This window comes from Lynx canadensis, chromosome D3, assembly GCF_007474595.2.
Source record: "Lynx canadensis isolate LIC74 chromosome D3, mLynCan4.pri.v2, whole genome shotgun sequence".
Lineage (NCBI taxonomy): Eukaryota > Metazoa > Chordata > Mammalia > Carnivora > Felidae > Lynx > Lynx canadensis.
The window spans coordinates 14,524,312-14,547,342 of NC_044314.2; the positions used below are offsets into that span (position 1 = coordinate 14,524,312).

General features: G+C 39.5%; 1 protein-coding gene across 5 annotated transcripts in view; it reads left to right on the forward strand.

Moving 5' to 3' along the window:
• PIGN (phosphatidylinositol glycan anchor biosynthesis class N) overlaps positions 1–23,031 on the forward strand; it is a 106,269-nt gene that overhangs the window by 79,696 nt on the left and 3,542 nt on the right. For 4 of the 5 annotated variants that reach the window (XM_030292252.1, XM_030292256.1, XM_030292255.1 and 1 more), the window contains 6 exons: positions 1,393–1,479; positions 4,225–4,280; positions 4,795–4,870; positions 7,590–7,663; positions 15,660–15,702; positions 17,858–17,910. In XM_030292252.1, coding sequence (XP_030148112.1) covers positions 1,393–1,479; positions 4,225–4,280; positions 4,795–4,870; positions 7,590–7,663; positions 15,660–15,702; positions 17,858–17,910 — 389 coding nt within the window. Of the gene's footprint in view, positions 1–1,392; positions 1,480–4,224; positions 4,281–4,794; positions 4,871–7,589; positions 7,664–15,659; positions 15,703–17,857; positions 17,911–23,031 lie in introns of those variants that run through there. The other variant, XR_003963905.1, reaches the window with a different exon arrangement.

Genomic DNA, 23,031 nt, shown 5'->3' on the forward strand with positions numbered 1-23,031 from the left:
TGTTCTTGATCTTATTTTCTTCTGTTTTCATATCTAATTTTTCTTTCCCTCAATTTATTTTAGTCACAAGAATATTCAACATTGTCACAAGTCAGTTCATGAATTTGATCAGAAGGTGCCATTTGTGTTTCTGTGTTGTTTTTCTCTTTCTAGTGGTCCTATCCCAAATTGTTTATTCTACTGCCTTAGTGATCGTGGCCTCAGTCCAAATCTTAAGCTGTTTATTCACCACAGTATACTTTGAATTGGCTAAAAGCCAGCTAAATTTTAAGGACACATTTATCATGCTGAGCTATACAGTGAAATTGATGTCTCTTGCCTTTATTTTAGAACTGAAGGTAATTTATAAGAAATTGGTGACAGAATATTTACACTTTTACTGAGGTCAGATAAAAAGAATATTGCAGAAAAACACCTTCGTAGTTGATCCATTGATCCATCCATAACTGGTTCCAGTTGAGTTTACAGAAAGTAATTGATAATTTAGAATAATGAATTTCAATAATGAAGGAACTTTATTGAAGTATATTAAATAATTACTGTTTTTTTAACTTTCAGCCCTGGAATATTAAAACAGTACATGAAAAGCAGTTTTGATCAGATTCAAATAAATGGTCAGACTGTCCTTAATAGTAAATATTAAATATTTTAATATTAAGTGGATATTAAATTTAAAAGTAACATTTTTTGTGTCATTTTTTAAGTTCTGTTTTTTAATGGAAGAGATTTTTTTTTATATAAAGGAGTATTAAAGTATAAAGTATTAAATTTCTAGTAAATTTACTAGAAAATTATATGGAAAGTGGAGGAAGGGGAAGATCTCCCTTTAAACTCCCCCATGAGTTTTTATTTTTACAGAGAGAGGGGGATTAAGCAAGAGTGCATCCACATTGTTGGACTTGAGTGACTTTCTATTTTACCAAAAGTAGAAATATTTTATATTTTATAGAGAGAAAATAATTTTTCTACAAATAGAATTAACAGAATAACGAAGAAACAGAGAAATACTTGATTTCATCATGCTTTTTCATATCATGCCATATTTGGGTTTTAGAAGGTCAGGACCCTGAAGAATCAGGACTTCAAAAAGGGAAGAATTACATAGGGATTGAAAGTGAACCATTTACATGGGATAAGGAAAAGCTCACGTCTCCCGTTTATTATACATTCAGCAGTACTACAGCTCCATTCAGCATACTGTTAGCAACGTAGTCTGCCTTTTGGCAGATTTTATTAAGGTGTAATTAAGCTATAGGAACAGCTTTATTTTGTTTGCTTTGGTCAGTACAGGATAACTTTCTAGCTCTTGTAACTTAGACTGGAAGGTTGCCTTTGAGGGTAGAAGTAAGCGAACCGTTCTTGTGTGTTCATATATTTCCAATTGTCTCCCAGGTCACCAGTGTCCGGTTCACCTGCAGTACTGATATAACCCAGTTCCGACAGCTCTATCTGGATGACGTCCGGAGGGCCTTTTTCCTTGTAGCCTTTGTTTGGGCTTTGGCTTTAAGGTGCTGCCACCTCCCATTTAGTGGGGTCAGAAGGTGTTTTCCCCTTTTCACTTAATAGTGGTATCACCTGGGAGGGGTTAGCCCCATCAACCGTAATTTTCTTCATATGGTTCGTGTTTTTAAAAACTGGTGAAACTGTAGAAAAGCACACAGAATGATACTAAAAACAAATGTATATGTGTGTATTCCCGCCATCCAAGATATCAACAAGTAATATTTTGTCACATATGTCACACATTTAAAAAAAAAAAAACTAAAACATTACAGCTAAAGCTTAAGTGTTTATTTTTGTTTTTTTTTAAATTCCCAACTCCACTCTAATTTTTCCCTCGTCCGGAAGAATCCACTATTATGAGTTTGGTTTGTATCTTTTTATGTGTGTATTTTGTACTATACTCATGTTATGTAATATCTTCCTCCCAAAGTTTTTGGATCACATCTGAGGCAACATTGTGTGAAAGTTATTAGTGGTAGAAGTCTAAAGGACAATATGGGAGAATAAAATCTCACTTTGGGAAGGCTGGCTGATCATGTTCAATAAATTTGCAGGGAGGTATTTCCTTTGAACTTACCGTGGTGTTCTCCCTCTCTCTGCCTCTTGCTTCTGCCCTCCGTTTTGCTCTGTCTTTGCAGGCTCCTTCCACTCACCCTATACTAATAAACACTCCTTCCCCTGAACCCTTTGTCTCCCTAAAGTATAATTTTATCTTGTCTTTTCTGATTACTCCCAGGCTTCTTGGAAGAAAAATCCATAGTTGCTGCTACCATTTCCTCCCCATTTATGTACTATAGCCTTAAGCCTAGAACGCTCAGAGCGGTGCCTGGCACGTAGCAGCTGTGTGAAGATCTATCGGATGTCCCTGCTGAGACTGTATCCTCACTGGGTCTGCAGGGTCTCCCTGACCACACAGTCTGGTCTTGAGTTTTACTTGACCACTCTGTAACATTCAACTCTGTTCACTTCTCTTTTTCTTTTTCCTTGACTTTCAGGACACGATCCAGGTTTTCTTCGTAGCTTTTACATCAGCTCCATTCTCCTGCACTAAAACTTACTCTTCCTTTGTCTGATTTTGAGTGATGTTCTTCTCCAAGCTCTACGCTTAACTTTCTCCTCTTCCTGTGCCTGGATAATGTCACCCTCTCCTATAGCTTTGACTGACGCCTCCACGCAGACAACTCTGAGGTTTACTTCTCTGGCCTTGACCTCTCCTGACCTCATGAGCCATATGTCCAGTATTCTGTGGGGCATCATCAAATATATGTCTGAAACTAACAACGGCCCACCCTTCTCCAAAGTCTCTCTCTGGCGGGCCTCATCTCACTGAATGGCATCACCATACTCCCAACCACCCGGGCCATCAAACTTGTTGTCATATTTAACTATTCCTTGTCCAGTTCTGAAGTCCCACTGTCTGCCCTCATTCTCCATTTCCACTCCCAGTGCACCAGCTCGGACCTTCCTTGCCCCTAACATGAGCTACTGAAATAACTTCCCAATTGTATTTCCTGGCTATATTTATTTGTCTCCCTGATTTGAATATCTCACTGTCACTGGTGTTTCTTATTTGTATCGCTCACCTAAAATGTTTGTGGGCTTGTCATTGTCTCCACAGTAAAGTTGAAGGCTTTTTATTAATATACCACTAATCTATTAGTTAATTAGTATGCCACTAATCTTGCTTTCTCTTTCACTGTATCCTTCAATAAACTCTAAGCTTCTGTCATACCTGTTAATATTTCTTGACTATGTCTTTTATTTCCCCACCGTTTACCTTAAAACGCTTCTCATGTACTTCTATATATTGTCATAATCTTAGTTACCATGTGAGCACTTTGAGACTATTTTATTCGTATGTATATGCTTAGTGCCTCGCTCTGCTTCTGACTCATTCTAGACAATAAATATTGGTTGGTCACTTGATTGGCTGAGTGAATAGATCCATGAATACATTTGAATCTCAAGTCACCAACTCGAATGCCACTTTTTCACTGAAAGTTGTCATAATTCATACATCCTCTTCAGTGTTTCTTTACCACTTTTGTGTATGTGTCTGTAATAATATAGTAGCTAACATTTATGGAGTCCTTTCAGTGGACCAGGCAGTATTTAAGTACTTTTCTAGCAGTTAGTTCTTAGATACCAATAGGATTAATACTTTTTATTACTGCATTAAAACAGATGTTACATTTAAGAAGTGTCAAAAAGATGTCTAGCATTTTCTCACATCTCATTCTCTGTTGAGTTATTATAGAACATGGTATCTCCTTCCGAGCCTTCCAAAGAACCTGGCACGTTTCACATGTGGTGGGCACACGGTGAGAGTATATGAATAAAATAGGATTTCACCTAAAGATGCCTGTCACATGCACTGGGTCCATGTTCTCCTTTTGAAAAAACCATCAGTGGCCAACTACAGATACAACACTCCAACTTGCTTCTGTTAGAGAATTGGAAAATGCCCTCCCAAAGGTGCTAGTGACAAGTGAGGATAACCTCACATGCCTCGTGTTTTTAGCACATTGCCTCTTCAGCCTGGTTCCTTCAAAATTCATTTGCGAGGACATGTAATGGAACATTCGCTTATGACAATTTATGACCAAGTGTACAGGTTAAAAATCAAGTTACCTTCCTGGTAGAATAAGCATATCTTTTCTAAATGAAGGAGAAATTTGTATGAATTCCGACTTGTTTTGGCATTTCCTTAACTCTGTTTAGGTTTTCTTCTTAGTGACAGCATTTTTTGGAACTGGGAACATAGCTTCTGTTAACAGGTAATTAAAAAAAATTTTTTTTAATGTTTATTTATTTTTGAAAGAGAGACAGAGTGTGAGTGGGGGAGGGGCAGAGAGGGAGAGACAGAATCCGAAGCAAGCTCCTGGCCCTGAGCTATCAGCACAGAGCCCGATGCGGGGCTCGAACTCACGCACCATGAGATCATGACCTGAGCCGAGGTCAGACACTTAACCGCCTGAGCCACCCAGGCGCCCTGTTAACAGGTAATTTTAAATGAAAACAGCATATTTATAATAAAAAATAATACAAGTTAGATTTCTGTTCTGTACCATACTTTTTATCCCGAAGGATATATTTTGGAGATTGGTGTGCATCGGCACATGCATATCTACTTCATCTGAGTGGCTTCCTAATATTCTTGATACGATGTAAGCTTGTGTTTTAGTAGGAGTAGCTTTCAGAAAGGTAGTTGAAACATCCTTTTTAGTAGAACATTCTTTTAAAGTTACGATGTGAATTCTAAAATCTTTTTTCTTTATGTTGGTTCCTTAGCTTTGATCTTGCCTCTGTCTATTGCTTTCTGACCGTGTTTAGTCCTTTTATGATGGGAGCCCTGATGATGTGGAAGGTTAGTTTTCTTATTTTCTTATTATATTAAGATACTGATTAAGATTATCAATTCATTGTGACATTAAGATAGATTATGTAACACATTGCATGACCTTAAGATTATGAAGTCATTCTGACAGAGTGAGATCGCATGGAAAGAAGATACCTTCCCAGACAATGCTGTATGGGAGCTGTATGGGAGCTAAAGGGCCCTTTAGCTTTTACTCCAAAATATAGCTAACCTTTTTGCCTTATGCTTAAGCCCATTTAACTTCCACAAAGTACAGATTCTATGTAAATCCTGGGAAGTCCCAGCACAGATGATTAAAGCCTGTGGGGAAGTATAGTGCAGATCAAAGCTGCAGTGCTCCCAAAGATTCTCTATGTTCCCCACAAGACCGCCAACATGTTATAATCTGTTCTCATAATCCATGTACCTAGAATCGATTGATTCACTCACCAGGTACGTCACTGAGTGCTTACATTTACAGTAATGCAGTGGGCACCAGCTGGATGACATGGCACCAAGATCATGACAGACTCCTCAGCTCTGGAGGTTCAGACTCCTGTGGAATGTAATTCATGTTCTTTCCTTTCTTCTGCAGGGTCACTCTGCTTGTCTTATTCCCTCTACCACAGTGCCTGGCGCATTTTATGTAGTTAGTATATATCTGCCTAAAATCTGATTACCTTCTGTTCAGATCACAAAAGTAACCATTGTTAAAAGTATGTGTCTCTTAATTAGATTAATATCCCTTTTTTTTTGTTATTGCATTGATACAAATGTGATCCTAAGAAATATCGAAAAGATGTTTTTCTCATGTCCCATTTTCTACTGAGCTATTGTAAAACATGTTATTTCTTTAACTTTCAATTACAGTTTTTTTCAATTTTTTTAACATTTTTATTTATTTTTGAGAGAGAGAGAGAGAGAGACAGAGTATGAATGGAGGAGGGGCAGAGAGAGAGGGAGACACAGAATCTGAAGCAGGCTCCAGGCTCCGAGCTGTCAGCACAGAGCCCGATACGGGACTCAAACCCACCAACCGTGAGATCATGACCTGAGCGGAAGTTGGACGCTCAACTGACTGAGCCACGTAGGCACCCTCAATTACATTTTTTTTTTTTTCAACGTTTATTTATTTTTGGGACAGAGAGAGACAGAGCATGAACGGGGGAAGGGCAGAGAGAGAGGGAGACACAGAATTGGAAACAGGCTCCAGGCTCCGAGCCATCAGCCCAGAGCCTGACGCGGGGCTCGAACTCCCGGACCGCGAGATCGTGACCTGGCTGAAGTCGGACGCTTAACCGACTGCGCCACCCAGGCGCCCCTCAATTACATTTTTTAATGGTAGTCGCTCTTTTCTTAGTCTATTGAAGAGTATTGGCCTTTCATTAAAAATAAGAAAACAGTGGGGCACCTGGGTGGCTCAGTTGGTTAAGTGGCTGACTATTGATCTCAGCTCAGGTTATGATTCCAGCGTCATGGGATGGAGCCCTGCATCAGGCTCTGTGCTGACAGTGTGGAGCCTGTTTGGGATTCTCTCTTTCCCTCTCTCTGCCCCTCCCCTGCTCAAACTCTCTCTCAAAAAAAAAATAATAATAATTAAAAAATTAAAAAGTAAAGAAGGGGCTTTGTCAGTTGAGCTTCTGACTCTTGAGTTCGGCCCAGGTAATGATCCCAGGGTCGTGGGATCGAGCTCCGTGTCAGGCTCCATGCTGAGTATGGAACCTGCTGAAGATTGTCTCTCTCTCTATCTCTCTCCCCTCCCTCGCCCCTCCCCCAATCTCCTGAGTGCTCTCTCTCTCTCTCTCAAAAAAAAAAAAAAAAAAAGAACTTCCTTTAAAAAAAAAAAACAAAGAAAAAAGTTTAAATTAAAATACTAGATCTTTACTCTCCAGCCACATTCAGAGCTGTCCTGACATAATGCACTGGATGGCTTTTTTGACTGATGTGGCCAGAAGGGAAGGTCCTCCCAAACTGTGTTTTATTTCACTTGTAACAATCTTATCCAGTCTTGAACATCATTTCTTTTCATTAGCTTCTCTCTCCTTTCTTTTTATTATGTATCAAGTGTGCACACGCGTGTGTGTGTGTGTGTGTGTACACATACTTAATTGGTTACTGGAAAGCAGTATCTCAAAATATTAACAGTGTTAGCTCTGGATTATGGATTTTCAATCAGTATAAATTGTATTATAACTTTCTCAATTTTTTAATAAATATTTTACAGTGAGTCTAAGTTGTTTAACCAGAAATAAAGTTGTATTAAGATAAATGAATAAAAAGCAATGGCAGAACAGCTAAATCATGTATATAGAGTTAAAGTATCAAGTGACCAGATGGATTCAGGGATCTGTGAATCAAATTATCAGGCTCTCTAATTTATTTGATTTGGGGCATTCTGTGCCTCTCATACTCTCTTGGAATCATTTGAACAAGGTCATTAATTGCTATAATGATGTAAATCAAAAATTTGTAGTAGGCTTTATTTGGAATGAGTGTTGATATTTGTTATCTTTTTATACTACATATGCTATTGATGTTGATTTTTAAATCCATTTCATCACTATTCTATATATCATTGATCTCATGGTTTTCAGAGTTTGCTCTTTACTAACGTAGATAAAATTTGTTTGAGAGGTTAAATTACTGCTATAAGCAGAAAAAGCATTTATTTTTAAGTTTTTCAAATTCTTCAACTACCCATGGCATGGTCTGTTGTCCTTTTAAACAGATTTTAATCCCCTTCGTTCTTGTGATGTGTGCTTTTGAAGCAGTTCAGTTAACTACGCAGTTATCATCAAAAAGGTAAGGTGAATATTTAAGAAGCATTGGATTTGTCCATGTTGAGGCAGTGAGAGTAAACGTGATTACTAAGATGCTGTAAAATGGTTGTTTATTATAAAAATGGGGAAAAAGTGTTGTACCCTTGTAGCCAGAGTTCAGCTGTCATTAGAGAAAATTAGTTGATTAGAGCCTCTAGCAGACAAATATGCTTTCTCAACAATAAAATGTTATTAGAATATTATTCAAGCTAGCAAAGAGCTTCCCTAGAAAACGGTAAAACATAAATGTTAAATTATAGTTAATGACTTGTTTATCATAGATATAACTGTGCTTACAAAACACAAGGGATATCATTCTCTTCTTTTGGGTTATTTCTTAAATATGTATGAGACAAATGTGTAACATTATTTCATTTTACATGGCTTTAAATGAACTGTTCTGCATGTCAATAATTTGCATAGTTTCTTAGTCTTGTTTTCTACACATTTGACAAGTGGAATGGGAATTATTCCTTCTAAGTTTTGAGAAATTTCTGAGCAGTCAGTCTTACGCAATCAAGACTCTGGAAGAGAAGCTGTCAACTCAACTATTTGCTTTTTTTAACCAATAAAATTGCCTCATCAGCATGGGACTGATCAGGCTCTTTGAAAGACACTTGAGATAAATATGAAGCTTCTTAGCAGTTATTCTTGAATCAAACTGGCATATTCAATGCTGAAAGAAATAACTAATATTAGCATAAATTTGCATACTCTTTTTGATGAGTTTAAGCTAGAACTGAGTTTAGCATATTCTTATGCATCTGCTGTAATAGTAATAATTTTACAAGATTTTCTTCCACCGTTTAAAAATAGTAGCAATTTCTTTCCGGTTTAATTTCGTATTTTTACAGCATATTTACATGAATTTAACATTGAAAACATACCTTGTCAATATCACATAAAAATAGTTAGATGCAATAAAAAAATCCTGGCAAATGACATGCACTTCTTGCATCTCTGTGAGCGGATACATGTTTGTTGGCAGGGATTTTAATGTGGAACAAGGAAGAGCTGGTGTCGTGTGGAATGAGAAGTGGAGGGTGTGTACGTGTGTAGTAACTCTGTCCTGAGACCGGCACAACAAAAGACTAAATGTCAAGGTAGAGAACAGAGGCCAAGGAGACAAAGTCAAGACTTCAGAAATGTCTTCTCTGTTGAATTCTAAAGCTTTACAAGTCACTTGCATTTCCCCCTCAATGTCACAGTGACCCCTCAGATTTAATATGCCACAGGCTGAGCCCGGCAATTCCTTTTCTGCCCGGTGAGAACCAGCTCCTCACCTTGTCTTCTTTATCTGATTCATCACACAAGCCCAAGTCCATCGCTCCCTGCCTGCCACTTGCCAAAGTAGCCACTTGCTAAATATCACTGATAGCATCTCTCCTTTTTATCCTCATTTTCAATCTCAGTGTTGATGTTGCTAAGCATCTTCTTACAACACAATTTTTGAAAGCCTAGGGGTTAAGGTGGAGGCAGAATTTATACTAATGACTGGCTTGTTAGATCCATAATGCCAGGGATGGGTTCAGTATAACAAACCCGTGAGATGATTCTAACTGCTTTTCTTTTAACTCATTGCTTAAGTTAGTATTAAACAAAGGTGAAGTAGAAAAGCTGTGTTCATATTATTTTATTTTTCATGACTTTAAAATTAATTTATTGGGGCACCTAGGTGGCTCAGTCAGTTGGGCCTCTGACTTTGACTCACTTCATGATCTCGGTGTTCATCAGTTCAAGCCCCGCGTTGGCTCTGTGCTGACAGCTCGGAGCCTGGAGCCTGCTTCGCATTCTGTCTCTCTCTCTCTCTTTCTCTCTCTCTCTCTCTGCCCCTCCCCCCTCTCAAAAATAAAACATAAAAAAATTAAAAAAAAATTAACTTATCTATTTTCTCAGCCTTGATAACTGGCTTCATCTCGGAAGACTTGTGTATTTTGGGTAGAGGTCATTAAAAGGAAGTATCCAGGCATGAAGATTACTTAATGGTTGATCCATTAAGGATGCTTTTGAAAACAACAAAAAAAGATGTTTTTGGTTTTAAACAATGAAAATCTAAGCAATCGTAGCTGAAATAGGGAATTATGTGTCTCACATAACATGGGGTGCAGAGGTTGGCAGTCCAGAGCTGGTGTGATATCATCAGCAACCCTGCCTTTTTGCTTTTCCATTCTTAGAGTTTGGCCTTTCTCCTCATACCTCCATGCATCATATCTACCATCCAGGTAGGAAGAAGGACCATTAGGGGAAAAGGCAAAGAGATGTGTCAGCTGGTTCTCCCCTCCCATCAGGGAAGCAGTGTCTTTCCCAAATGACCCATCCAACGTATTTCAGAGTATGTCTGAATGAGCAGAACTCTAAGGGGCACGTGTTCCTTCTAACCTGGAAGGTGGTTAGAGAGAAAGAAGTTGTGGCTTGGAGTGAGTGTTGGAAACAGACAACCCAAAGTGTCTTTCACAGCTGATGAGGATATTTTCAGGCCAGTCTATTTCACAGCATGAGGTGACGTGGAATTTGAAGACCTTCCTCACCTTCATCATGCATCAAAGCATAAGAGAGTACTGGACAGCAGCGGAGAATGAGAAGAGTTTTAGAATTAAAGAAGGATTCAACAACCAACCAAATAATGAGACCTAAAAGGGATAATTTTCAGTTCTATATTTGAGTACATACTCAACTATACAAGAGAGCCATGGCTAAACAGTAGTGATTGAAAAAGAATGTGTGTGTGTGTGGGGGGGGGGGGGGCAAATTGTGATCCAGCAGCCAAAAAGCTAGTTTCTCATGCCCTGCACTAATTGAAATGAATGTAAGATGTTTTGAAACTATCACTTTGAATATTCTGTTTTGTTCTGTTAGATGTTTTGATCTTCAGGATGTATGCTCCCGTATTTAGGAATCCAAATTTGAATCAGAATTACACCAATATGGAATCACTTTTATTGGAAGAGCACTTTCCAGGGGAAATTCTATTAAGCCAGCTTAATTTTTTAATTAATTTTATATGAGGTAATTTTAAGTTACTTCCAAATGTTTTCATTTTGATTTTTAATTTATTGAAATTATTTTTCTTGAGGTCAATTTTTAAAATTTTGGTTCCTTTATCTAATTTTTATCTATCGTAAAGTTTATGAATTTTTAGCTCATGCTAGTGTGATTTTTTTTTTTTTTTTTGTAATGGTTATTATCTCCAGCAGGTCTAATGTACCTAGGTCAGATTATAGACCTGGTTTTTGTCAAGAAGGTTTGCTTCCTCCATCATTGCTTTGTCAGTTACAGATTTTACCCTGAGTGGTTTTAGCTTTCTACAGTGTTATCTGGTGTTGTTTCCACCGCATCTGATTTTTTCTGGGTCAAATTTTGTAGTGTTCTCTGGACCCAAAAGGAAGAAGTTAAGTCAGTCTTGTATCTAAAAGAGATGTCACAACGTGTAGTAGTAGCCATTTTCAATTTTATTTTATGCCGATTGCTCCTACCATTCATTTAGCACGTGATGTTTTCAATTTCCGTTACGTTCCAGCCACTGTTCTAGCTGCTGGTAATACACTGGTGAATAGGGCTTACCATCTACTCAGTGAGACAAATAATAAATAAAACGTTTGCCATAAAATGTCAGGTTGTGTTAAATGTCAGGAAGAAAAATAGATTGGAGAGACATTTAAGCAGAGACAGGAATAAACACAGAATGAACCATGAAACCGTATGAAGAAAGAGCACTTTCAGGTAGAGAGGGTGTGGAGCACGCAAAGGGCCTGAGGTGAGACCATGTATTGGAAGGACAGCACCAGGGCCAGGCTAAGTGGAGGGTGCTAGCAGGAGAACTGGAGGAAGTAAAGCTGGAGAGGTAGGCAGGGACCAGATCATATGAGGCCATTTAGGCCAAAGTTTGGACTTCCAAAATTTTCCTAGTTGTGGCAAGAAGCCACTGGAAGGGCTCAAAGGCTCCTTTGTCTGTTGTATGGATAATAACTTGAGGACAAGAGTCACAGCAGGGAGATCAATTAAGAGACCATTAGAGATGAGCGATCATAGTGTGTCGGTGGAGGTGGTAAGAGGGAACATTCATTATCATTTGTATAAAAACCCAGTAGCATGTATTTATTTCCTGAATCAGGGGGTATTCATGGGACAGACTCATAGGATCTAGGTGCTGAGTAGTGGGAAAACATCTTAGAGATAAAACACCCAAACTCATCTGCTTTTAATGGAAATGTTATATCCAGGACTAGGAAAATAATAATCCCATCCTCCTGTCCAGGACTAGGAAAATAATAATCCCATCCTCCTGTCACAGTGATTTGATCACCATAGGTATTGAACACTCTGTTACTTTTATGCCTTCTTCTTGTTGAACACTATATGAATAAAGCAAGGTAAACAAAGGACACATTCACGGGAAAATGGTAAGCGTGCTGAAGTTTTCTGAGAGGAGATAGTGCCTTGGGGAGACATTGTGCATCATGGCTGGGGAGCAGAGGCCCTGAGGTCAGACGCGCTGTGTTGAAAGTCGGCCCTCTCACTAGCTGTGTGACTTCGGCAACTTCTCTGTTCCTCAGTCTCCACAGAATATTTCAAAATTTGCTCTGGAAAAGCTTTTTCCTTGTTGTTAATTAAGTCTTAGATCAAACATCATACTGTCCGATGTACTTTTCTTAGTCAGCTGCCCTCCCCTCAAATTCCAAGGTAAGTTAGGTAACTCATATGGTGATGAACTGTTTCTTATTTTTCTGTCTCACACCCTGTTGTGGGCTCAGTTGTACACCACCACCGCCCCCAGCCCACCAGATACATACGTTGAATGGGACTATATTTGAAGTAGGACCTTTAAAGAAATAATTAAGGTAAAATGAGGTCATCTGAGTGGGCCCTAATCCAATACAACCGGTGTCCTTATAAGAAGAAGAGATCAGGACACAGACACAAACAGAGGAGAGACTATGTGAACACAGAGGGAGAACATGGCCATCCCCAGGCCAAGGAAAGAGGCCTCAGAAGGAGGGCAACCATGTTGACACCTTGATCTCAAACTTAGCCTCCAGAACTAGAAGAGAACACATCACTGGTGTTGAAGCCGCCCGTCTGTGGTACTTTGTTATGACAGCTTCAGCAAACTAATGCACACCCTATGAACTCTGTAAGGGCAGAGATCATATCTTTCACCGTGTCCTTAATTGTATCTAAAGTTTTGTTACAAGGAGTAAGAAAGAAATCAGTAGTAGTAGGCAGGCAGGCACTGTATTAGATACTTGACATGTATTACTTGACTTAATTTTCCCAACAGTACTATGAAGTAGTGGTTACCCTGCCCATTCTATAGATAGGGAAACCGAGGCTAAGAAGATAGTAAGTCTTCTTACCATCAGGTGTGTTTTACTTTAAAAGGGTTGCAGAACATCATCTGTGTCCCACAGTAAAACATGGTTTTAGAAAAACATTTAAAAATATCAAACAAAACTTCAAAAAATATATTTAAAAGTCTGTTGCATTTTTTTTTTTTTACATTTTTTTCACTTTAGAGAGAGAGAGTGCAAGTGGGGGAGAGGGGCAGAGGAAGAGAACGAGAATCATAAGCAGGCTCCATACTCTGAGTGGGAGCCTAACGCGGGGCTCGATCCCTCAACCTCGGGATCATGACCTGAGCTAAAATCAAGAGTCGACCGTTCAACTGACTGAGCCACCCAGGCGCCCCAAGTCTGTTGCATTTAAATTGCCTTTATTTTTTAATTCTTGTTCCCGAAGAACTACAGCCATAGGGTAGAATTTTTGTTTCACGGATTTTGATTCAAAGAAGGAAAGCAGTTTGAAATAATTGGGGCTGTGTAAATTGGGGTAGATTCTGTAACTGGAACCATTAAAGCCCATGATTTCATCGAGATTGTTACTTTGAGAATTGATACTTTGGACAGAGGTTGTACTGAATGACCTTTGCGCTCTCCACAAACTCTTAGTTTAACACACTTCTTGTATGTCTGTTACATCAGACTTGTTTTGAATGGTAACAACACTTCACTTAGGATAAGTCTGACTTGTGCTACATATCTATGTATGTGAACTATTGAGTTACATTTCTATATTTCAGACCTATAGTTAGAAAAACAATTATGTCTTAAAAAGAAGTCAAGGATTATTTTAGACTAGGAGCACTGATTTTAGACTAGTTGAAATGGAATTGTGTAATGAAATTCAATAATTGATCACATGAGTTTGCCTGGGAGGAAAGACTTTTTTAGAACATTAAATTTATAAATGAGATGAGAGAAATCTGCAGCTTTCTTGCACCTCTGTAGTGTATATAGAAATTTAAAATTCTATGAACACTTTCCATTGTTGTTTTCTATTTGGACTTATGAGAAAAGCACCAGTTGATTTTAGGATTTGCATTTTCTCCCTTTTATTATCTAATTGCTGTGATACCTTAATGCGGAGGGAAATTTGTCCATTTCTTCAACTAAAAAAGCTAAGATTCTGTATTACCCATGAGCATTAAATTTTTCATTGCCTTGTTAAGGAAATCAAGTAGGCATGCTGTGATTTTTTTTTAAGCCTTGACCAAAATCTTACATCTTACATAAAAATTAACTCAAAATGGACCACAGATTCAGACTTTTAGGAAAAGCATCAAAGAAAAATCTTTGAGATTTGGGCTAGGAAAAGAGTTAGGCTTGACACCAAAACCATGGTCCATAGAAGGAAGAATTGATAAATTGGACTTGATGAAAATTAAAAGCTTTTGCTCTGCAAAAGAGAAGACCCTGTTAACAGAATGAAAAGACAAGCCCATACTGGCAGAGCATAGTTACAAACTATGTATCTGACCAAGGACTACTATCTGGAATATGTAAAGAACTCTCAAAACTCAACAGTACACACCAGACAATTTAATGACAAAATGAACAGAAGACCTGAGAGCATATACAGATGGCAGAGAAACTGAAGAAAAGATGTTCAACATTGTTAATGATTAAGGGAATGCATATTAAAACCACAGTGAGGTATCGTTATACAACAACCAAAATAGCTAAGATAAAAAGTAGTGACACCAAAAACTAGTGAAGATGCCAAGAAATTGCTCTCAGATATTACAAATGAGAACATATATAACCACTCTGAAAAGAGTTTTAGTTTCTTATAAAACTAAACACACAACTGCCATGAGATCCAACAATTGCACTCTGTAGTATTTTTCCTAGAGAAATCTACTGTACCCAGGTGTTTATAGCAGCTTTATTTGTAATGTCCTTCAGTGCTTAACATGGTTAAGCAGGCTGTGGTACATCCACAAGTGGATTACTACACAGCAATAAAAAGGATGAAACTATTGGTACATACAGTACCTCAGATGAATTCAAGAGAATTAAGCTGAATGAAAAAAAATAGATTCCCAAAAGGTCACAAAGTATTACATAAATGATTCGACTTACACAACAGTCTTGAAATGACGAAATTATAGAAATGGAGAAGAGTTAGTGGTTCTCATGGGATAAGGCAGAGGGTTGGTGCAGGGAGCATAGATGTGGCTCTAAAAGAGCATCATGAGGGATCCTAGTAATTGATGGAAATGTTCTGTGTCTTGACAGTATCACTGTCAATATCCTGGATGTGATACTGTACGATAGTTTTGTAAAATATTACCTTGGGGGGAACTAGGCAAGGGGTACATGAGATCCCTCCATATTATTTCTTGTAATTGCCTGTGATTATCTCAAGGTAAAAAGTTTAATTAAAAAATCATAATTCATGTCCCTTTCCTACTGTTGAAATAAATATTCAAAATGTTAAATAACATTTTTGGGTTCCGGCCCGTCACTGCAGGTCAGTTGCAAATGATAACATGAAAAGAGCTCCTTTCCAAAAAAGTAGTATTCTCAGAAGAAAAAGTGCTAACAGAATATTGGGTTATTTGGTTGTTGTAATTTTTATTTTGCGGTGCTTTTAAAATGTGCCTGTTCTATTATGTGTAATCTATCTTTATTTTTTTCCAGCCTTTTTCTCATGGTTCTTGTCATATCAGACATTATGGCTTTGGTAAGTCATTATTGGATATTCAGTATAAATAAGATTGAGAAGTTAAGTGCTGATTTAATTTAATCAAGAGAAATCTGAATGCATTTCTGTACATGAAATCCTTAGATATTAAGTTAAAAGTCCTGGCATAATTTACACATATAAATTACTTTCTTTTTATATGACTTGTGCAAGAAGGGTGTTCTTCTGAAGGTATCAGAAGTCTTCCTATTTGATTTATTTCAATCTGTCATTTTATACCTAGTCTTCCGTGGTGCATTATGTCTGAAATGAACCTTCCATAGGAAGTTAACAGGAAAAGCTAACTTTAGATATAGGTAATACATCATTTCCCTGCTTGAAATGTTGATTATTTTAACCCTTCTCTCAGATTGAGAGAAGGGAGGAAAGGAAGGAAGGAAAGAGGAAATAGAGCTTTTTAAGTTGGAAGATGTTACCAAGTTGATGGCTCTAATAAGTGAGTTCTGAGTAAAGAGCAGGTAGGCGAGCCTCTCGTATGGAGTATATTCACAAAAAGAACATACTTTACACCTGCAAGTTCAGGGGGTTCTCAAAACTGCTCTCAGGTTTGATAATTCGCTAGAAGGACGAAACTCACTGAAAATTGTTATATTCACAGTTATGGTTTATTATAGGAAAGGATACAGATTGAAGTTAGCCAAGGGAAAAAACTCAAAAGGCAGAGTCTAGGAGGGGACCTCTGGTCCTCTTGTCCTTATGGAGTCATGACAGCATCCATGTGTGACGTACACAGAGAGTCCTGCCAACCAGGCTCACCAGAGCCCCCGTGTCAACTTTTTAATGGGGATCAATCACATTTTGTTCCCCTGGCTGACCTTTAACGTCCAGCCCTTCTAGAGGTGGAACTGATACCACATGGCCCAAAGGCTAAGGCTCCAGGCAAATACACCCATCAGGCATGACATCCCATGGGCCTAGATGTCACCCCAAGTAACTGAAGGCAAAGGCCAGACCTCTCTTTGGGCAAAACTAATTCTTCACTATACAACATCCTATGCTAGAACTGATTAGAGACACCAGGTAGCATAACTTCCCAAATCAGATTCCTAGTCACTTGATTTAGATGAGAGCATTTTTGTGTTCTGTTGAACTGGATATCCAGTATATTTATGAAATTGATTACACATAATAATGTCAGGACAAATCAGCTTTCAATTTTGCTCAAAAGGGGCCAATAAACAAGACATGTTAACAGAAGGGAATTTAAATTCTGATTAATTTTATAAAGAGTCATATTGCTTAATTTAGCTTACAAAGCCGTTTGTGGCCTAACTTCTGCTTACTTGACCCACATCACCTCGCACCGTGTTTTCTCCACACCAGCCTCACATTGGCCTTGCCACGCTATGCCTGGACTCTTGGCATTTATATAGGTTATTCCCTCTCGCAGGAACACACTTCTCTGATGTCCTCAGACTCCTCTTTCAACTGACTATTACTTTTTACTTAGATTTGTAGACTTTTCATTGGGACAGCCTTCCCTTCTACTCCATCTGGGGTATGTACCCCTTCTTCTATGCTCCCATAATTGCCTGTGTTTTCCAGTGATAACACTCTTCACACACACACACACACACACACACACACACACACACACACCCCTAATAATTTTATTGAATTATTCACTAGATTATACAACTCCTGCAAGAGAATTTATTTGTAGGACCTAACACAGTGATTGGCACATAGTACAATGCCAGTAAATATTTGTTGATAAATGGATGTTATGGCTTTTTTCCACATAGGTCTTTGGTATTACATAGTGTCTTTTATTAAAATTGGTTATCTTTGGGGCACCTGGCTGGCTTAGTTGGTACAGCCTGTGACTCTTGATCTCGGGGTCATGAGTTCAAGCCCCACATTGGGCATAGAGCTTACTGAAAAAAGAATTAAGTTAGTTATCTTTATTTCTAGTTATTCATAAATGTCACTTTTGTGTTCATTGGAATGGTAATGCTATACCTAGCTTGAGTCCAAGGAAAAATTCCTGGAAAGGGCATATTCTTCTAGCTTCTAGTTAGATATTGGTTATAAGAGGTCAGAAATCTGAAACCCATAATCCTAAAACATTGTTTTTCAGCTGAATCCAAATACCTTTGTTTTTGATGGAGCCCTATTTTGTTTTATTTTACAGCATTTTTTCTTCTTGGTCAAGGATTATGGCAGCTGGCTTGATATTGGAACAAGGTGCAGTATATATTCATATAGAAATTCTTAACAGTACGGTAAAAAAAAAAAAAAAAAGTAACTTGATACCTTAGTAGAAGGTGCCAGTTTGAGTTTTGAGGTAAGCATAGCAAGTAGCAATTATTTTAAACCTCTGGAAGTGAGACCCATCTCTCCAATTCTCGGCATTAGCACGTTAGCAAGCATTTTCTTGGGACAGTGTAGGGATCGATGGGAACCCTGGAGAGCAGGGAAGGTGCAAGAGACACTGCTTGAATCCAACCGGGATTTTCAGAGAAGGTCACTTCCAGAATCTGCGTGTTCTCCATATCTGTCAATCTCTTTAGAGAAATGATGCTACTCAGTTGCAGTATGAAGTTTATGTGGCAGTTTCAATTGCATGTAACCATTATCTGCCCCTTAGAATCTTTAATATGAGAACATTTAATGTGGGAAACATACACCAGTGTTATTTAAAGTATAATCTGAACCAAAAGTCTATTTTTTCTTTGTTGTGATTTGACTGTGACTGATTGCTCTAATCTGTTACATTTCTTCTCTTTGAAAGAAAGAGAGTGGGAGCACAAGTGGGGGAGGGACAGAGAAGGGAAGAGAGAGAGAATCCCAAGCAGGCTCCACACTGTCAGCACAGAGCCTGACATGGGGCTTAAACCCATGAACTGTGAGATCATGACCTGAGCTGAGATCAAGAGTCAGATGCTTAACTGACTGAGCTACCCAAGCACCCCTAGACTGATTCTGTTTCATTCAGTCGACATTCATTCAGCACTTGCATTGCTGGGAATTGTGTAGGCCTGGGTGAGACTGTTAGATCTTCTCTCCTTTCTTCCTACCTCTTAGGCAGCTCACTCCCGGTACTGCCTCGTTATTCATAGACGTGTTTGCCTCCCTGCCTCATCTGATTTGAATCTCTTTCATTCAATGTGTGCCAGGCATGTAAAGGTCCTCCCTAGGCCATTTTGTTCTCACTGCTCTTAAGCTTGAATGCTTAGGGAAAGTTTTGGTGTCTCCTCCTCTGATCCCAAAGTGTCCAGACAAGATAACGGGTCAGAGCATGAGCTTTAGACCAGGGCAGCTAGGGTTGAACAGTTTCTGCCACATTTTAGCTGAGAGACCATCTGCAAGAGATCTAATCCCTCTCACCTCTCCCCTGTCTTGTGTAGTCGTCCAAATGAATTACTCCATGTAGAGTATTTAGCACAGTGTCCAGCATCTAATAAGCTTCAGTAAAGGCAACTATTAGTATTGATGTTATTCTAGTCTTTATCCTTCACACTGCTTCTTGTGTTTGACATACTTCCCTTTACTCTCCAAAGTTTGATTAATTTGTTTTCATCTTAGACATAGGCCAGAATTTTGTTTGGAACATATTCTTGTTAAATATAGTATTTTTGTGTGAGACTTCTGGGGTTTTTTGTTTTTGTTTTTTTTATAAAGAGAGTGTGTGTGTGATCAGGGAGAGAGGGGCAGAGGGAAAGAGCATTTTAAGCAGACCATGCTCAGCGCAGAGCCCGATGCAGAGCTCGATCCTACAATCCTGGGAATATGACCTGAGTCGAAATCAAGGGTCGGATACTCAACCAACTGAGCCACCCAGGCACCCCTTTTCATCTTATTTTTAATTGTGGTAAAATATAGATAATAAAATTTACCATCTTAATGTTTTTTAAGTGTGCAGTCCAGCAGCATTAGCTTCATTCCTACTGTGTAGGAATGTGATTATCACCATCACCCATCTCTAGCACCGAGAGTTAGGGTGAGCCTGACTGTAGAAGAGAATGCGGGCACTTTTGGCGTAATGGAAATGTTCTGCACCTTAACAGTGATGATGGTCACCTGGGTGCACCATTTGTCAATACTCATCTAACTGGACACTTAAAAATTAGTTCCATTTTCCTACATATAAATTATACGTCAAAATTGACTCAGAAGGAAAAATAGAAGAAAAACTGGCTAATAGCAAACAGATCTAAAATTGAAGCGAGTGGGTTATAGTATAAGCAGGCTCAGTTCTCCTCTTTCCTAGCAGGGACTGAATATATAATGTTTTAAATTGATGTATCAGTTAACAGCACCATAAAGACATTCATGTTCAGGAGGTAAAGCACCAGAAGACCTAAAAAGGGAAGTGACTAAAGCAGCCACCCTGAGAAGCGGGTAAGGAGGAAGGAGGGCTGTTGGTTTTCATTATAAATCTTTCTGCACTATTTTGTGTTTTTAGCACTGCATGTATAACTGATAAAAATGAAAGGAAAATGGATAAATGAGATGGGAGATCAGGAAATAGAGTCATAAGTGTAGAGCTCTTTCTAGCTCAGTTAGAAAGGAAAGGAGAGGGGCTCCTGGGTGGCTCAATCGGATAAGCGTCTGACTTGGGCTCAGGTCATGATCTCATGGTTCGGGGGTCCGGGCCCTGCGTCAGGCTCTGTGCTGACAGCTTGGAGCCTGGAGCCTGCTTTGGATTCTACGTCTCACTGTCCCTCTGCCCGCCCCGACTTGCACTTTGTCTCTCTCTCTCTCAAAAATAAACATCAAGAAAATTAAAAGAAAAGAAAGAAAAGGAGAAATATGGAGCAGAAACCACATGGAATACCCTCACTTCTCTCTAAGATTTTATTGTCATTTCATTTAACTCATGAGCATGAGGAATATCATAGCCGGAAGGGATGAATGTCCCTAGATACATCAATGCTAATTACCCGTTGTCAAAGCTGGGGTTCTGGAGCCCGCATTGGGGTCCAAATGGAGTAAGCTTGTTTACAGAGTAGAGTAGAGGCCGAGACTTACCCACAAGGTCAGAGCATGGCCGTGGACTGCAACACAGTGACCGCACGCCCAGTAGTTGGTTATTTGAGATCGGGGTCCTGAAAGACATGAGGAAGGCAGTTCGGAGACCAGGGAATCGGTTTACGTGGGTAAAAGGCAAAATAGGACAGAAGCTGGAACTTAAGTAGGAGGTCCAGGATGTCAGTCAGAGGATTGCCCCAGTCATACCTCGGCCACAAATAACCTACATTTGTGCTGCGCTGCAGTGTTTACGGTGTCTACTAACACGATATTTCATGTGATCTTTACCACAACACTGTCAAGTAGATATTTTCCACAGGAGCTGTATTTACTGTCTTCATTTTAGAGATGAGGACACTGTGGCCCTACGGAGACTGTGACTTGCTTCTGTGACTTGTAGAGAAGGCTGCACAGGTCCGCAGGACGGCACTTGACGAGCCGCCGTGGTCTGTAGTATCCCCACTGCCTGTCGCTGCCTCTACTTGTGGTGAATTTCCCAAAGCCTTTGTTTTGTACCTCTGCTGAGCCCTTTTTTAAAAGTGGCTTTGTGTCTGATCCTGTTTGTGATTGTTGCAAAGGAACCATTCACTGCAGAGTTTTGAGCACTGTACATTTAGGATTTAAAGAAGGAAGAAATATCGATGAGGAGGGAAGGAGCCAAAAGTAGTTGAGTCTGCCCTTTGAGGCACAAAAGTTTTCCATTTTTACGCAGTCCAATTTGTCTATTTTTGTTACCTGTGCTTGCGTGATCTTTTTTCAGAGTCTTTGAGCCATTGCAAAACTTGTACTTAACATCTAGCATGACGTTCTCCCTGGCACTTGCATGGTACCTCCAGGCCTATTTCCCGCATTCCTTTACACAACCATCATGGGAATAAAGTGTTCATCAGAGCACAAGATAATTGCAGAAAGAGAGACTATAGACGCATAAGACAAGCATTGAGCATCATTCACACCAAGGGAAACAGAATGGTGCATTAGCACCCACAGGTCAGGAATGCTTTGATGACCCCCACCCACTCTGCAGGGCTAGCTGGGAGAAAAGGATGTTAACTCCCATGTTTCATGCTATAATTTACTTATGATATTTATGAAAATATTATATAATTGGTTAATGCTATAGAGGGTTAAAAACTACGCTGTAGAAATATTTTGTGCTAATAGTATTTTTTTATAATGGGAGCTGCTCTTCACATATGGTGACCACATGGACAGGTTTATCTGGAAGGGTCCTGGTTTATGTCTGGTGTTCTGGTATAATCATTACACCCTCATCGATAGAGCGTTAAAATCCAGAGGGGATGGAAAGGTGATAAAGGCATAGGCAGTTAGTTAAGTTAGGTTAAACTGCACTTCAGCTCCGTCTCAGGGCTTTGCCCTCACAGATCTAACTCCCTTCGGTGAAATGGGGTGCTTGCCCTGAGAGACTTCAGAGCTCGGTTCTCTTCATCAGGCTGAAGGCAGTGCCTCATAAGTCCCCACACACTCCCCTGGTCACCCCTTGCTCTGCTCTGCTCGTCTTCTTTGTCCCATGTTATAATGTCCAAAACATGCCCTTGTAAGGAAGGAAGATGGTTGCAGAGGGGTGTGGGGGGTGGCAGGGGTTGGGATGGAGAAACAAACTGAAATCTGAGTTAGAGAAATTAGGCTTTCTAATGGAATCACCCGGACTGGGGCTGTAGCGGGACGATTTTGTTTTGCCGCTTCGCCTGTTGACAAGTTAGAATTCTGTCATCTTCTCTTGGTGTCCTGTGTAGCGGTAACAGCACGCTCTGCCTCGGCGAGCCGTGTGGTTCAGGCTCTGGTGGGCAGGAGTTGCTTCATGCATCTTTGTCGGCATGCAATTTCTTTTTTAATTTTTTTTAATGTTTATTTATTTTTGAGAGAGAGAGAGAGTGGGGAGGGGCAGAGAGCGAGGGAGACACAGAATCCAAAGCAGGCTCCAGGCTCTGAGCTGTCAGCACAGAGCCTGACGCGGGGCTCGAACCCACAAGCCGTGAGATCAGGAGCTGAGCTGAAGTCGGACGCCTAACTGACTGAGCCACCCAGGCGCCCCGGCATCTAATTTATTGCGAGGAAGAGGCTTGGATAATGGCTGGAAAAGAGGCTTCAAGAGACCGAGCTAAAGCACCATACAATCAGGTTCACATATCAAAAGCTCATTGTTGTACTTTTTCCTGCATTCTGTTTGTGAGAAAGTTGCTTTTTAAGTTTTGGGTTTCTCATTATTCCTGTGTGAACGTATATATGAAAAGCTGAGTTGTTTCTTATCACGTTGCAGATGTTACTAAACTTATTGGCAGCGTTTCCTTACCAGGCCCGAGTTATTTGAAT